This window comes from Tachysurus fulvidraco, chromosome 3 (assembly GCF_022655615.1).
Source record: "Tachysurus fulvidraco isolate hzauxx_2018 chromosome 3, HZAU_PFXX_2.0, whole genome shotgun sequence".
Taxonomy (NCBI): domain Eukaryota; kingdom Metazoa; phylum Chordata; class Actinopteri; order Siluriformes; family Bagridae; genus Tachysurus; species Tachysurus fulvidraco.
The window spans coordinates 27876734-27890723 of record NC_062520.1 but is presented as its reverse complement, the minus strand read 5'-3'; the positions used below and the strand labels follow the sequence as shown (position 1 = coordinate 27890723).

The following is a 13990-nucleotide window of genomic DNA, read 5'->3' as shown; positions in this document are numbered from 1 at the left end:
CTATAATGAAGCCAAATCCTGACTGAAACTTTCATGAGTTGTATTCCTATGTAGGTCTGAGCATAACTCCTGGGCTACAACCTATTCTAGGAGCTTGGCGATAAAGGGGAGGTTAGATGTTGGCCTATGGTTGGACAGCTGACGGATCGAGGTCAGGTTTTTTTATTAGGGTGTTGATAACTTGTTTAAATGATTTAGGTACATAACCAGTGCCTAGGGGAAACGTATTATTTTCAGAAGAGGTTTGGTTTGGTTGATTGACTTCTGGTATTATCTGTTTGATTAAAAATGGGGGTATGATATCTAGTAAGTTGATTTAATGGTGAAATTTGTTTGGTCTCTTGAAGTGAAGTAGAACATTCTAATTGCTGATATGATTGTGAAATATATATATTTATGTATTTTCAGTTTTGCCATTGAAAAAATCCTTCAATGCATCAAGTCATTGCTGCTACATGATGTGCATGTTCTGGTGTTGATCTTATACTTGGTTAAATTACATTTACAGCATTTGGGTGTTGCTCTTATCCAGAGTGACTTACATATTTCTATATTGATTAAGGCATTGATACTGGTTCACTAGGTCTAATAGCATCAGACTAAAACTGCAGTAAGATTTTTTAATACAAGTGCTAGTTTAGGAAGAGGTCTGTCTTTACATGTTGTTTGAAGACTTGTAGTGACACAGCTGTTTGGACATGTAGCGGAAGTTCATTCCACCACATCATTGCCAGAGTCTTTTTGCATACTTTCCTTACCCTGAGAGATGATGAGACCTGTCTGACAGTGCTAGAGGATCTGAGTACAGGAGAACTTCAGAAGGTTTAAAAGTCACGCAGCTTCATTCTGGATCATTTGCAGAGTTCAAATGGCATTTGGCACAGACATCCTTACCAGAGTGACGTACAACAGTGCTATGAAGTTTCTATCGATAATACATTGATAAATACACTGGTTCACTAGGTTATAGACTTAGGATACCGTCAACTTAAAACACTGTTTAGGTTTTAAAATATACACATAAACTAGCACTTATTTTCCCTGATTGTTTTAAGTGTTTCAGAAAGAGGTAGGTACGATCTTCATTAATCGTTTAATATGGCCAGTGGCTCTGCTGTTCGGACATCTAGGGGCCAGAACAGAAAAGAGTCTTGCTGTATACCTACATCTTACCCTGGGAGATGCTGGGACCAGTCGAATAGTGCTAGGTGCTCTGCGGGAGCGACGTCATGTCACCTGATATGGCTGACTTTCCAAGTATGAAGCCAATCATTTTCATGCTGTGCCCCAATTCCAAGACTTTTGTGGGTGGACAAGGGAATCTTGTAGTTGGTCATGTCAGACACTTACGAATGAAATCATTACTGCAATGTCGAGAAGGATGAGAACTGATCTAGCAGCATGTAGTTTCTCAGTGACAGCCAAAATGGCAGTCTCTGTGGAACGTGCTACTTTGAAACCAGACTGTTTGGGATTTTTAAGTTTGTTCTGTGAGAGATAGAGAGACAGTTGGTTGTAAACAGTGTGTTCAAAGATTTTAGAAAGAAAAGTGAGTGATATCGCTCTGAATTATACTGACCTGATTACCACTTTCTTTTAGTGACCAATGATTATAGATTTTGCCATTTCACAGTTATAAGCTTATGTTTCATTAATGCTTTTCTAAATTTTATGAACTAGTTCTAGAACTAACAGGTTAATTGATTTTCATAGACTTATTACATTAGATTAATATATTATTAAAATTTGTAGTCAAAATGTGCAAAAAACAATAATTGAGGATTCATGGTTTCCCATGCTTGCTCTGTGTACATTTTCAGTGGAGGAGATGTGGTATACAGAACAATGACACGATTGCAACACTGATAAAATATTCTGCAGACTTCTAAATGTTTTATATCAAATAATCTAACCTCCAATTTCTACCAAAGCAGAAAGGTATTAGTTTAGACAGAGTGTCTATGATGAACAGTAAATTATTATTATTATTATTATTTTTTAATTTAGTTATAGTTAAGTTAATAGTTACTAAAAGTTAAGTAACTATTCTTACCTGAAAGCAAAGAAAAGAAAACTGCAGTGGGACTTTCCTGACTACCAAAACACACTCAGGGGGACAAAGGAACACACTCCCAAAGAAAAAAAGGGCAGCCACGACCCTACTGCCAGTAAACCAGTGAGCAATATTTACAGTGATAAATATATATGTATATAAAGTGTGAAACACACCAACAAGTCCAAGGGAAAACCAAGCTCAGAATCAGAAACACAACAATCATTATCTCAACACTGATATAAAAACACCACTTCTAACATCCTCCACCTTCTTTTGCTTCCTCTTTATATAGCTGATCCATGATGAGGTCATGGAGGTGGGGGCAGGCTAGGGCAGGTCGGAAACTCTGGCCTGGCATCAAACCTGCACTCAGACATGTACAGACTGAATAGACAGTCCACAAAATCACGGCTTGTAACAGTTAAACATTAAACCTGCTTTTAATCCATGTTCCACTGATAGCAAAAAGGTAAACACCATTTGTAAAACAATCTATCTAAAATTTACAGCAGTTTTAAACCTTTTTCCCCCTGACATGGATAAGTTTATACAGTGTTTTACATTTTCAGATCTTGTGCATACAGTACTTGTTGAGCATACTCTGTGCATACACAGACTTTTTTTTGTGGGAATAGATACATTGTGGACTAAAACCTGACACAACTTGTGTATTGCATAACATATAAAACCAGTTAATTGCTAAAAGCTGCAGAACATTTTTAAAACCACAATCAATGAATGTAATGCATTTTCACCAAAACATCGCAAGAATGGATTTGTCTACCAAAATCTAACACAGGTTTGTTTTTGGGTGATTATAGTTTGGGTGAAAACTTGCATACGTCCAGTTCCAAGAAGCAGCTTCTGAAAGGCCTCGAACATGTGCCTCAGTTGTTTGGGGTAGGTGAGGATTAGTGCTAGTCCAAGATGAACTGCACATGCTCTAGCCAGATTTCCAGCCTAGACTTTCACCCTGCAAGAAAATGCTGACGTTCTCCTGGACATCTCTCTTGTAGAATGTGGCACATTCTCACACTGTAAAATAAAACTAAAAGATTTAATTATGATGATCATAAAGTTCATTTGTGTAAGGCTGAAAATGTTAAAATATTTTTTTTCTTATAGAGCATAAAATGCAGACATCAGGAAGTAAACCGTTTCTAGGTTTTTTACTCTAACTACAGAGTAGTTACTAACTAGTCCAACACTGCATACATTCCTAATGTATGCATTCAACAATGCAGTGTTTAAGCTGTAGTTCTGTTTTTGTAAATAAAAAACTGTCATGCAGTTTTCTGAAAATTATACGTATCATAAGTATATTTAGACACTTACATTGTACTCCTGGATGAGGTCTTACTCCTTTTCACCCAAATAATAGACCAAGCAAAGGAGGACATCATCTCAAGTCTAGTCTATGTATTGATGAAATCTGAGACAACAAAAGTGTAGAAATTAATAGTATTACCCAATAATAATGAAAGTACAGATATTATGTTGTATAATACCTGCTGTATGGCACCCGATCTCTCAAAATCTTTGCAGGAAAAGTTTAGAAGTGTAGTAATCCTTCATAAATGTTCATAAATGTTGGATCTTCATAAATCTTCATAAATGTTGGATCAAGGTGCAGACTGGTAATTTTCTCATTAATCTGAAAAATGAAACAGGCAAATATTTATTAAAAATATGTTCAGCTTGCAACCACAATATTATCTCTGATGGGGTTTAATGACAATACAGGAAATTTCAAATGCCTGGAGAAGGTCAAACAGAGCAGGCCAGCGATCTCTGCAACACTTGGGAACAATTCAGCCAGCTCATGTCGAGTATAAAGAAAACATTGCATATATAACATGAAAGGGTTAAAAGTTTCAAAATTCTAACCCATTTTACACTTTGAAGTGAATATATGAGCTTATAAATTCTCTTAAATGATGAGTCATAAAAATTGCCCTATTTCTAGCTCATCGATGCATAACCACATGTATAACGACATGAAAAACTTGCGGAACACACTGATGATGATGATGATGATGATGATGATGATGATTTTGCTTTAGTGATCAAGATGTGCAGCACAAATCTAAGTATCGTTAGTTATCATCAGCTCAAGATCAGACTATCGTTCCTACTTTCACAAAAAAACACATCACATAATTAGATACCTTTATTTTAAAACACCCGATTCAACTCAACAGGGTGAACGTGGTCACTGCTGTTCAAATTCAAATAATGTCTTTCCTGAAAGAGTTTACTTAAGAAATGAAAAAAAATGTATAAGTTATTAAGCTTAACCTCTTATCATGTTCACTGTTCGTCTGCTCCTTCAAAATGGCACTGCCATTTATTAGATTCAGATGAAGGCGTCTTAATCAAAACCGCATAATTGAACCAATTCTCTTAAAATAAACATGATGCCTTCTTTCCTCAAATTTCTAAGCATAACTGGTTCCTCAAATCAAGCCTAAAGAATACACAGGTTTGCTTAAAAAGAAGTAAAATGATTTTACTAATGATCTTGATTTTACTAATGAAATTTTCTCAATATTTTATAATAAACACAGAACACACAATTTTTAAAATAAAATATGCACCTTATTATTTTAAATGATCACATCAATATTTTTAATAAAATTTACAAGCCTCATGATTCATTTTGTACAGATTTAACTGGGTTGGACATTTATCCTTGCCAACCACATTATTATTAACATTTACTGGTTAGACAATGTTACAATAAGCCTATGAAAATGTGTACTATATTAAATATAGCAATATAAAATATTAGAAATGTCAATAATTATATCACTCTTTCATTTTATTTTTAATGTAACATAATTTATAGTTTCAACTCGTACACATTTTTGGTGTTTTTTTAGTTCTTTTTCTTGTTCAATCAGAAAACATTTTTGAACATGTGCTCTGAAGTCTGGTTGAAAGACGTGGATGTGTGAATGTAAAATGTACAAATGTATGAATGGAAAGTCATTTCACTCACTTTATCCTTCATCTGCTTCAAAAGTCTGATCATTTTCCCATCTGATTTGGACAACTATTGGTTGTAAAACCTGCCATTTTGTCTCATTTCAGTCACGCATGCATTTACCTGCATGAACACATCCCTCCCAGCTGCTGTCCCTTTCACTGATCTCACTGCCACCACTCTACATCAGTCAAGTTCTTGTGTTTCTCTGCGTATTTAGTCACATTGTGGTGATTCAAACTGTAATCCTTAAACACAGCAATCTGTACTACACAAACAAAGCACATGGCTTTTCCTGACAAGTTTGAGGTCTAACAGCTAATGCTTTATGCAGACCAAACAGAGACATCCTAATGGCCGGATGTGGCCCTGGGAAACATCCCACTTCTGCAAATTTCATTGAATCTCTTAATTATTGAACAATTATCTTCTTTCTCCACTCAGATGCACAGAGAGGTGATGTACACAGGTCGAGATGCTCCTCATTTGATACGGCAGACATCAAACAGCCCATCTCTTCCTCCAACTCCTCAACCGGTGACTGCTTTGCCTTCACGTATTCCCTTTGGCCCCCGCTCATCAGGGGGAGGAGCCACTATGCCTCGTGAAAGAGCAGGCCACCCAATGGCCACGACTTCCCACTCACCTTCAGTATGCCCCAGTGCCATCCTTGAACGGCGTGATGTCAAGCCAGATGAAGATGTCTCTGCCAAAGGCATTGGGAGGGGGGGAGAGGGAATCTACAGTGATCCGTTTCTGTTACATCATCATACTCCACCCTTAGAAACAATGGACCAAGGGTACCATCGTACTTCTGTCCGTTCTTATGGCATTTCTGGAATGACTATGGAGTCGACAGAGCATCACTCCCTGTTTCGACAGAAAAGCTGGAAGACACCTCCCTCGTCGCCGCACAGAGTGGGTGAAATGAGGATAATTGACATCCAGGCCAGCCAATGTCAAGGCACTTTGGGACTTGAAAGATCATCACCTGTCAGACAATCATTTAGAAAGGAAGGGCCTATTGCTGTAGATAAAGGCAGGAATACAGTGGGGTCTCCTGTGACCGCTGATCTTCAGGGTCATGGCCCTCTTGTGCCGCCTGTTGAACCTAAGACACGGTAAGTTGGGGTAGAAAACAATGGCAGGGACCTGCCCAGATATCTAAACATGCATTTTCTTAACCGTATGCAGTTTGAATACTAACCCTCATTTAATCCTATGACTCACTATATTCTTCCATAACAAACTTTTAATCAATTGCCTGGTTTCTTTTGGCTTAGTTCTGAATAATTTGCAACACCAAAGTAATGACTAATAAACAAAATGTTCAGTAAAAATGTGTTCGTAAGAACAGAGTGAAAAACAGTTGAGACTCTAGACAACAATAGTAAGCAATACTACTGCCTGTGTTTACAATAGATAGCCAAGAATTTGTGGGTGCATAACAGTCACACTTATATGCACTTTTTCAACATCACATTTGAGGGATTTTGTCCTCCAATAATGTTCAAATAATCTACTATTTGGAGCGTGGTTAAGGGGATTTGTGCTCATTCAGCCACAAGAGCAATATTGAAGTCAGGCATGCAGTTGGTGTTCCAATTTATTCCAAATGTGTTCAGTGGGATGGGGTCATGACTCTGCTATGTGAGGTCTTCCACTCCATCCTTGGCAGGCTTTGCCTTTATGGACCTTGCTTTGTGCGCAGAGGCATTGTCGCACTGAAACAAGTTTGAGCATTTTTGTTCCGCTGAAAGGAAATTGTGATACAATCTGCCGCATACAAAGTCATTCAAGACATTTGTGTACATCCAACATTGTGACAGCAGCCTCTGAAAGGCCCATGCCTTCATGCATACGTTCAGTTAAAAATTATATTAGCTGTCAGACGACTTGAATATCTGTGTATAAGTGGTATCTGCAGCTATTCTGTAAAAAGTGTTGTGTAATATGTTTGCATTTAAAATAGTTTGCATCCCGTATAGATGTTAATAATCTGCTGTCTTCAGAACAGAGCAACAAAAACATTTTTAGCTTTTTATTGTCTATGCTGCTGAACAGATAACACAGTGAATACCCTCAGAAAGTGAATGGATTTACGCTAAATTGAGAATAAGTCTAAGACAAACAAACATGTGATGCTGCTGGAGAGCATTCATTGATATTATTCCGATGTGATGAGAGCTGTTGTTTTTTTGGTCTCAACCCCAGAGAGAAATGTGAGCTTTTGCTTTGTGGCTGCATTGTGTGGTTGAGGGAATGAAGAAAGGCTGGTGGATTCTTGTTGATTGTAATGTGAGTGACTTATTGGGATGCATGCTTCTGGTAACTGATAGGGGTGATCTAAACCTGCCCCCTTTCTGTTGATGCAGTGTCTATAGAGGATGCAGTAATTAGCCACAACATTAAAAGTTCTATATGACTGTGGATTTCACCGTTCTGCATGCACACACAGTCAGTAGTGAGCTTGTGAGTCTGTGTTTGCTGTCTCTCTGCAGAGAGAGAATGAGGGCTATGGAGGAGCAGATAGCCAGTTTGACTGGGCTTGTTCAGCATGCACTACTAAAAGGCCCCAGCATTAACAGAGGTGATGGGGAGAATGCCAGGTAAGCAGGGCAATCTTGGTAGTGTAGTCTACAGTAGCATGAGAACCTTAACCTTAACCTACTAACTGTCAGAATGCATCACTAATTCAGTGAACTGTGTGAATATTTGTGTTCTTGTTCAGTGTTATGTAATACGTTTGTGGTGTTGTTTTTGTTTGCTACATGTTGTATTTCCTGTTATTTCAGTGACAGAACCATGAAGTCAGGGTCACCTGTACACAGCACATCTAGCACAGGTCAGAGATCTTGTTCTCTTGTTTTCATTTACTCTTTGTCTTTGACTCTGTTTTCTTCCTCATTCTTTTTTCTTTATCGAGTCTTCCTTTTTATGTCTAACTACATGTGAAGTGTGAGAATGATGCATTAAAACACAAAACCCACCAACAGAAAGCATAAATGCATGCCATTACATTTTAACTCGTACAAAAATGACATATATCATGTTCTCCCACTTGCTACACACAACACACCCAGTGTCCGTTACCAACTAAACATGTACACACAGTTACACTTTCTCATGCAAATATGTGCTGCTACAAGCATTTTACCAATCATGACTCATGACCCATGCTGGGTTTATGCAGGTACGGTGGTTTGCGATAGTATTCATCCAATTAAACTTTTCCATGTGTTGTAAGAACTGAATTGGATTTGATTGAGATTATATGTCCTGAACATAAATACATCTGCTCCTTGTTTGCAGATAAACAGGTTTCCACACCTTATTGCATAAGCCAGCATGTTATTTGTATTCTAATTATCTTACGGTAAGATACATGTTACCCAGCAGGCTGGACTGGACTGGTCAACAAACTCTTGTCAATTTACACCTTTACACTTGCTCATGTATGCAGCTATCCAATCACCCAGTCATGGTAGCATGAAAGTGTATGATTTTATGCATTATGCAGCAGAATGGATTCAGAGGTCTGCAGAATCATTCTGTCTGCCAATATACAGAGAAATACATCCACTATAATTAGGAGGAACTTTATTATGAAGAAAGACAATTACCCTAAACACACTACCGACACAACATTGATCAGTGAAAAAGATCACCACCCAGTTGTGCAAGCATTTTAACAAACAACGAGGAGACTGAACGAAGGAACACCAGAAAAAGCTGTGATACAAGTCTGCAAGTATCACATTAGAAGAATACAACATTTTGTTGATGCCAGCGGGCCACTGGCTTGATACAGTTATTGCAAGCATGGACATGCAACCAAACTTGATGTATTAATTTACTGTTCCTAAAATTTTGCTCACTGAAAAGTTGGGTGGTCTGTCACAGAAGGTGCCAGGTTCTCAAGTTACATCTAGATGGAATTATAAGTAAATCAAAGCTGAAATTGCATAAATTTTAACATTCATCTTTTGATCTCAAACCAAAATGTCTTCAGTTGCAGCAAAAACAAAATAATTGGCCATTAAGTTCAAATTCTTTCAGAAGTGTGTGTGTGTGTGTGCGCGTGTGTGTGCGCGTGTGTGTGCGCGTGTGTGTGCGCGTGTGTGTGCGCGTGTGTGTGCGCGTGTGTGTGCGCGTGTGTGTGCGCGTGTGTGTGCGCGTGTGTGTGCGCGTGTGTGTGCGCGTGTGTGTGCGCGTGTGTGTGCGCGTGTGTGTGCGCGTGTGTGTGCGCGTGTGTGTGCGCGTGTGTGTGCGCGTGTGTGTGCGCGTGTGTGTGCGCGTGTGTGTGCGCGTGTGTGTGCGCGTGTGTGTGCGCGTGTGTGTGCGCGTGTGTGTGCGCGCGTGTGTGCGCGCGTGTGTGCGCGTGTGTGTGCGCGTGTGTGTGCGCGTGTGTGTGCGCGTGCGCGCGTGTGTGCGCGCGTGTGTGTGCGCGTGTGTGTGCGCGTGTGCGCGTGCGCGTGTGCGCGTGCGCGTGAGCATGTGAGCGTGCGCGTGTGTGCGCGTGAGCGTGTGTGCGGCTGTGTGTGCGCGTGTGTGCGCGTGAGCGTGTGTGCGCGTGTGTGCGCGTGAGCGTGTGTGCGCGTGTGTGTGCGCGTGAGCGTGTGTGCATATATGGACAAATGACCATCGCACACACACGTGGGCCTTACTCAAACTGTTGCTCCAAACTTGTTCTGGCATGATGATGCCACTGTGCACAATGTAAAGTCTATAAGACATGCATTTCCAAGATTACACTGGAAGAATTTAAATTGGGTTGAATTTAAACACTGACTGTATACCAGGCCTCCTCAACTTCAGTTTTCATGTGACTGAATGAGTCCAACAAATTCTCACAACCAGTTCCTAAAATCTAGTATGAAGCCTTCTCAAAAGAAAGGATGCAGTTCTACCAGCAAAAGGCGTGTATCTTTGGTACACATACGTGTTTGATGGTCAGATGTTCAGACATTTGGCCAATTAGTTTATATGCTTATTGTTAGAGCTAGGTCTCTGCTCTTTATTTGAACAGGAGGTTCTTCTCCAGTGCTTGGAACCAAAATTGCAGATGTTACACCTGAAAGCAACTCGATCACAACACATCCCATTAGTGCCATTCCACTACAGGTGAACCTCCTACATTTCAGGAAGAACATCTCTGGGCTGCGCCTCCAGTTGCAGGAGATTAGGCAACTCCAGGTACAGTAAATAAAAGGGCCACTCATTTTATACATACCAAGTGTGTTACATGCACTACACCTGATCTGTGTTGTATTTAGCGTGGCTATCTGTGTGGGTGTGCATTTTGCAGTTGCAGAATCAGGAGTGTGTGCGTGCTCAGATTAAACAGGTGGAACAAGAGATCAGCGAAAGGCTGGCTGAAGAGTTGAGACGACAAGAAGATCCTGCACAGAGACAACGAGCTCTAGTCGAGGAAGAGAGACACAAATATCTCAGCATGGAAGAAGCAGTTCTTTCACAGTTAGGGTGAGGAAGTGAGCTCTGTTCAGTTGTATTCTGCCTACTTAGGACAGAAACGGTATCAAAAACACTAAACAAAAGGTTATAATGTACAGAAGAAATTATGTCTTTGTTTTGTCATTTACAGCTAACAAAATTCACAGCTGGGATTATGGTAATATTACGAATGAATGAGCCAAACCAGACCACAGAATATAGAATTGGGGAGCTCAGTGAAGCTAAAAGCTGAAATATAGGAGGTTCCCTGTATAAAATGATGTATAAGGTAGAGTTTCAGTCAGGTGTAATGTTAGCAATTTTGGCTGCAGAAGCAAGGAGAAGCCAATACCAAACTGGCACAATAAAAATATAATGAATATCCATTGTCAGGATTCAAACTTATAATCTGATGCTCCACCAAGTGTTTCTCTGCCAGAAACACTTATTTTTTAACTCTGGTGGTTTACATATCTGCTGTCCTAAAAACACCACAGATCAGAATTGCTTGAAACACTGACTTTGGATTTAGGGCTTTAAAAAGCATGTTATAAAGTGCTCAGGCCAGTGAGGAATTTAGCATGAAATCTCCACTTGCTGCATGAACAAGTTGGCTAAGCCATTTGGGCTTTAAATACACTGCCACGTGTGCACTGGGTCGTGTTCAGATGTTCTGTGAGTGTTTACACAGTGTTTAGAGGCTACCGGACATTGGTTAACCTGTATGTGAGGACCCGACCTTTCATTTTAATGAAGGACATCACACAGTGAGTTTGTAGTGAAACTAATGTTTGTGTGCCATCTAGAGTAGACAAAAATGTCATTGCAATTCAAATCTGAAGGTGTGCATGAGTAATACATTCACAAGGCAATTTTCTAACAGCGCTTAACAGCATCTGTGACGGAACATTATCTGGTTTCCTGTGTTTGGTTTAATGAAAATGTGATACAACAAGATGCTGATGCATATACAGTTAAAAACAAGTTTATATACACACTAAGGTTCAAGTTTTTAAAAAGTCCTATGTAACCTCTACACGGATTTCATTTGTTTTTCACTTTGTGAATGACACGAGTATTTTTCCATATTTTTAAAAAGACATAACCAGAAAGGCTCCTCAACAAGGAAGAAGCCACAGTTCTAACACCGCCTTTTAAAAAGCCACGTTAGTTTCCAAATCTGGACAAAGATTTTTATGTTTAAAGGAAAATACTTTGGATGGGTTAAATACAGAGAACGAATTTTGAGTATGTATCACCATACTTAGCCGTATGTCCCGTCACTTCGCTTCATTTTTATTTATTTATTTATTTGTGTGTGTGTGTGTGTGTGTGATCCCAACTCTTTGAGCAAATTCAGGCGATGAGTCAACCTCCACCCATTGACCAGTGTTGATTATTAGTTTTATAGCATTTCACATGTCTATGCCTACTTGAGTGCATTTTTATCTTGTGATCTGATGGCAGTTTTCTTAGCATGGGTTTTCTTTTTTCTTATTTTTTGTCAACTGGAAACAGCATTGGCAGGATTTTGCTTTGCATACTTTATATCCTTCTTATTGTGCACTTCATTTTGTTATACTATGCAAATGGGCCATGGCTTATTAATTTACAGCAATGAAACTGTTTTCACACACAAGATGTACTGTAAGATTTCACTCTACTCCTTGCTCAGAGTTCCTGTGATAACACATTTTACTCTGTTTTTAAGTGGGTTTTTTTTTTATTAAGTAGGCTTTTAAATATAATTCTTAGAAACTGTTTGTATACCTGCCGTTATAAATATATAGAAAGTTTTCTTATAAAATAGTTTATAACAATGTGTGGACACCAGTAAGAAATAAATCATTAAACATTTGTGCAGTGATCTGGAGCAATACATAGAGTCTGTGAGAAAGGACTCGAGCTCATCCACATCTGTGAGACCAATCACCCTGAAGGAAGTAGAGGAAGGAGCAGTGGGCCTGAGGAAAGTTGGAGAAAGTCTGGCATCACTTAAAGGTAAAAGACTGTATTTTTTTTATGGAGAAGTATGATTTACTACCATTATAAAGAAATCCCATTTGTGTGTGGTGTAAAATATGCTTCATGTTATTCCAAATGAAAGACAGACGTAACAGGTGAAAATCAGACTGCTAATGGCTAAATCTGGTAGTTATATCACCAACAATGTGTTAATATAGTACAACAACACAAAGACCACACAGTGATAACTGTCAGTTTTAGACAGAATACATCAACCTGCCATATGTGCATGAAACTGTTGGATGCGGTAGCTCAGTGGTTAAGGTTACTGATTGGAAGGTCATGGGTTCGAACCCCAGGTCCACCAAACTGCCACTGCTGGGCCCCTGCGCAAGGCCCTTAACCCTCTGTTGCTCAGTTGTAAGTCACTCTGGATAAGGGTGTCTGCTAAATGCCATAAATGTAAACTCAAATCTTGGCAAATTACAGCAATGTTAAAACTGCTAAAAACACACTGTTCTCCAACCAAATATATGTTCAAAAAACATGATATAAATACAAATGATGCAAAAACAAATGGCAGGTGTGTGAACTTAAATATTGTATATACTATATAATTCATCATTACTGCATTGCAACTGTTAACTTTCCAAGGGTGACACCTCACGCTTCTACATTATATTCATAAATAGAAGAGGTAAAAAAAAAGGGGGGGGGGGGTTTAAAGGGACAACTTTGGAGGACAGAACACCTCTATCTCTGACTGTGGTCAAATGCTGATACATGGATATCCGCCTATTGGGTTCAACATGTGTATGAGTAAAAATAAATATTTCTTTAGAACTGCAGTATATATATTGTAAATAGTCATTTTAAATAAAATAATTTTCACTACATGAGCCTGCTGGAAGACTGGGCATGTGTCAACATTTCCTCATGCATCTCATTTCTCAAAGCAGGCATAGAACTGGTTGTAAATATGTGCCAGTATGTACAAGGACACTGTCTTTTATCACACATGAATTATTACATTAATATTTATGTCATTTTGTAGATGTCTTTATCTAGTGTTACAGAGTGCTTTGTAGTCTCTAACAGAAATACGTTTGTATGTCAGGGACTACACCATCTGAACCATCTTGTTGAGGAATGTAATACTGTATGAAAAGAAATGACAAGGATATTTAATGGATAAGCAAAGTGCCACTTCAAGTGCTGAGTGAAGAAGTTAAGGCAGCCAATGATTTGGCTCAGCTGTTCAAAAGCCAGGGTAAATTCATCTTACCACCTGGGTGCTAGGACCAATAAAACCTTAAAGATTGTTTAAAAAAACAATCAATTGTTTTATTGATTTTAAATTATTCTTCTCTATTTTTGTTCTCCTCAGAATATAATACAGGCACAATTATGAAATGCCACTCAAAGTATACCATATTGTTGTCTTTCCAACATCTGAGAGAGTTACAGCATAGAGAAGCACCAAAAAAAGTTTACCATCCAGACTGTTTGGGGTGTTTTTGAAGGACTTT

General features: G+C 38.9%; 1 protein-coding gene across 14 annotated transcripts in view; it reads left to right on the top strand.

Annotated features, from left to right (window-relative positions):
- The window catches only part of si:ch211-285f17.1 (sickle tail protein), a 93960-nt gene that overhangs the window by 59503 nt on the left and 20467 nt on the right, over positions 1 to 13990 (top strand). For 13 of the 14 annotated variants that reach the window (XR_003441692.2, XR_003441694.2, XR_003441693.2 and 10 more), the window contains 6 exons: positions 5487 to 6163; positions 7544 to 7651; positions 7838 to 7887; positions 10072 to 10238; positions 10351 to 10526; positions 12361 to 12497. Coding sequence is in view for 11 of the 14 variants with exons in the window: in XM_047810785.1 (XP_047666741.1) it covers positions 5487 to 6163; positions 7544 to 7651; positions 7838 to 7887; positions 10072 to 10238; positions 10351 to 10526; positions 12361 to 12497 (1315 nt within the window). In the remaining 3 variants the exon portion in view is untranslated. The remainder of the gene's footprint in view (positions 1 to 5486; positions 6164 to 7543; positions 7652 to 7837; positions 7888 to 10071; positions 10239 to 10350; positions 10527 to 12360; positions 12498 to 13990) is intronic. The other variant, XM_047810788.1, reaches the window with a different exon arrangement.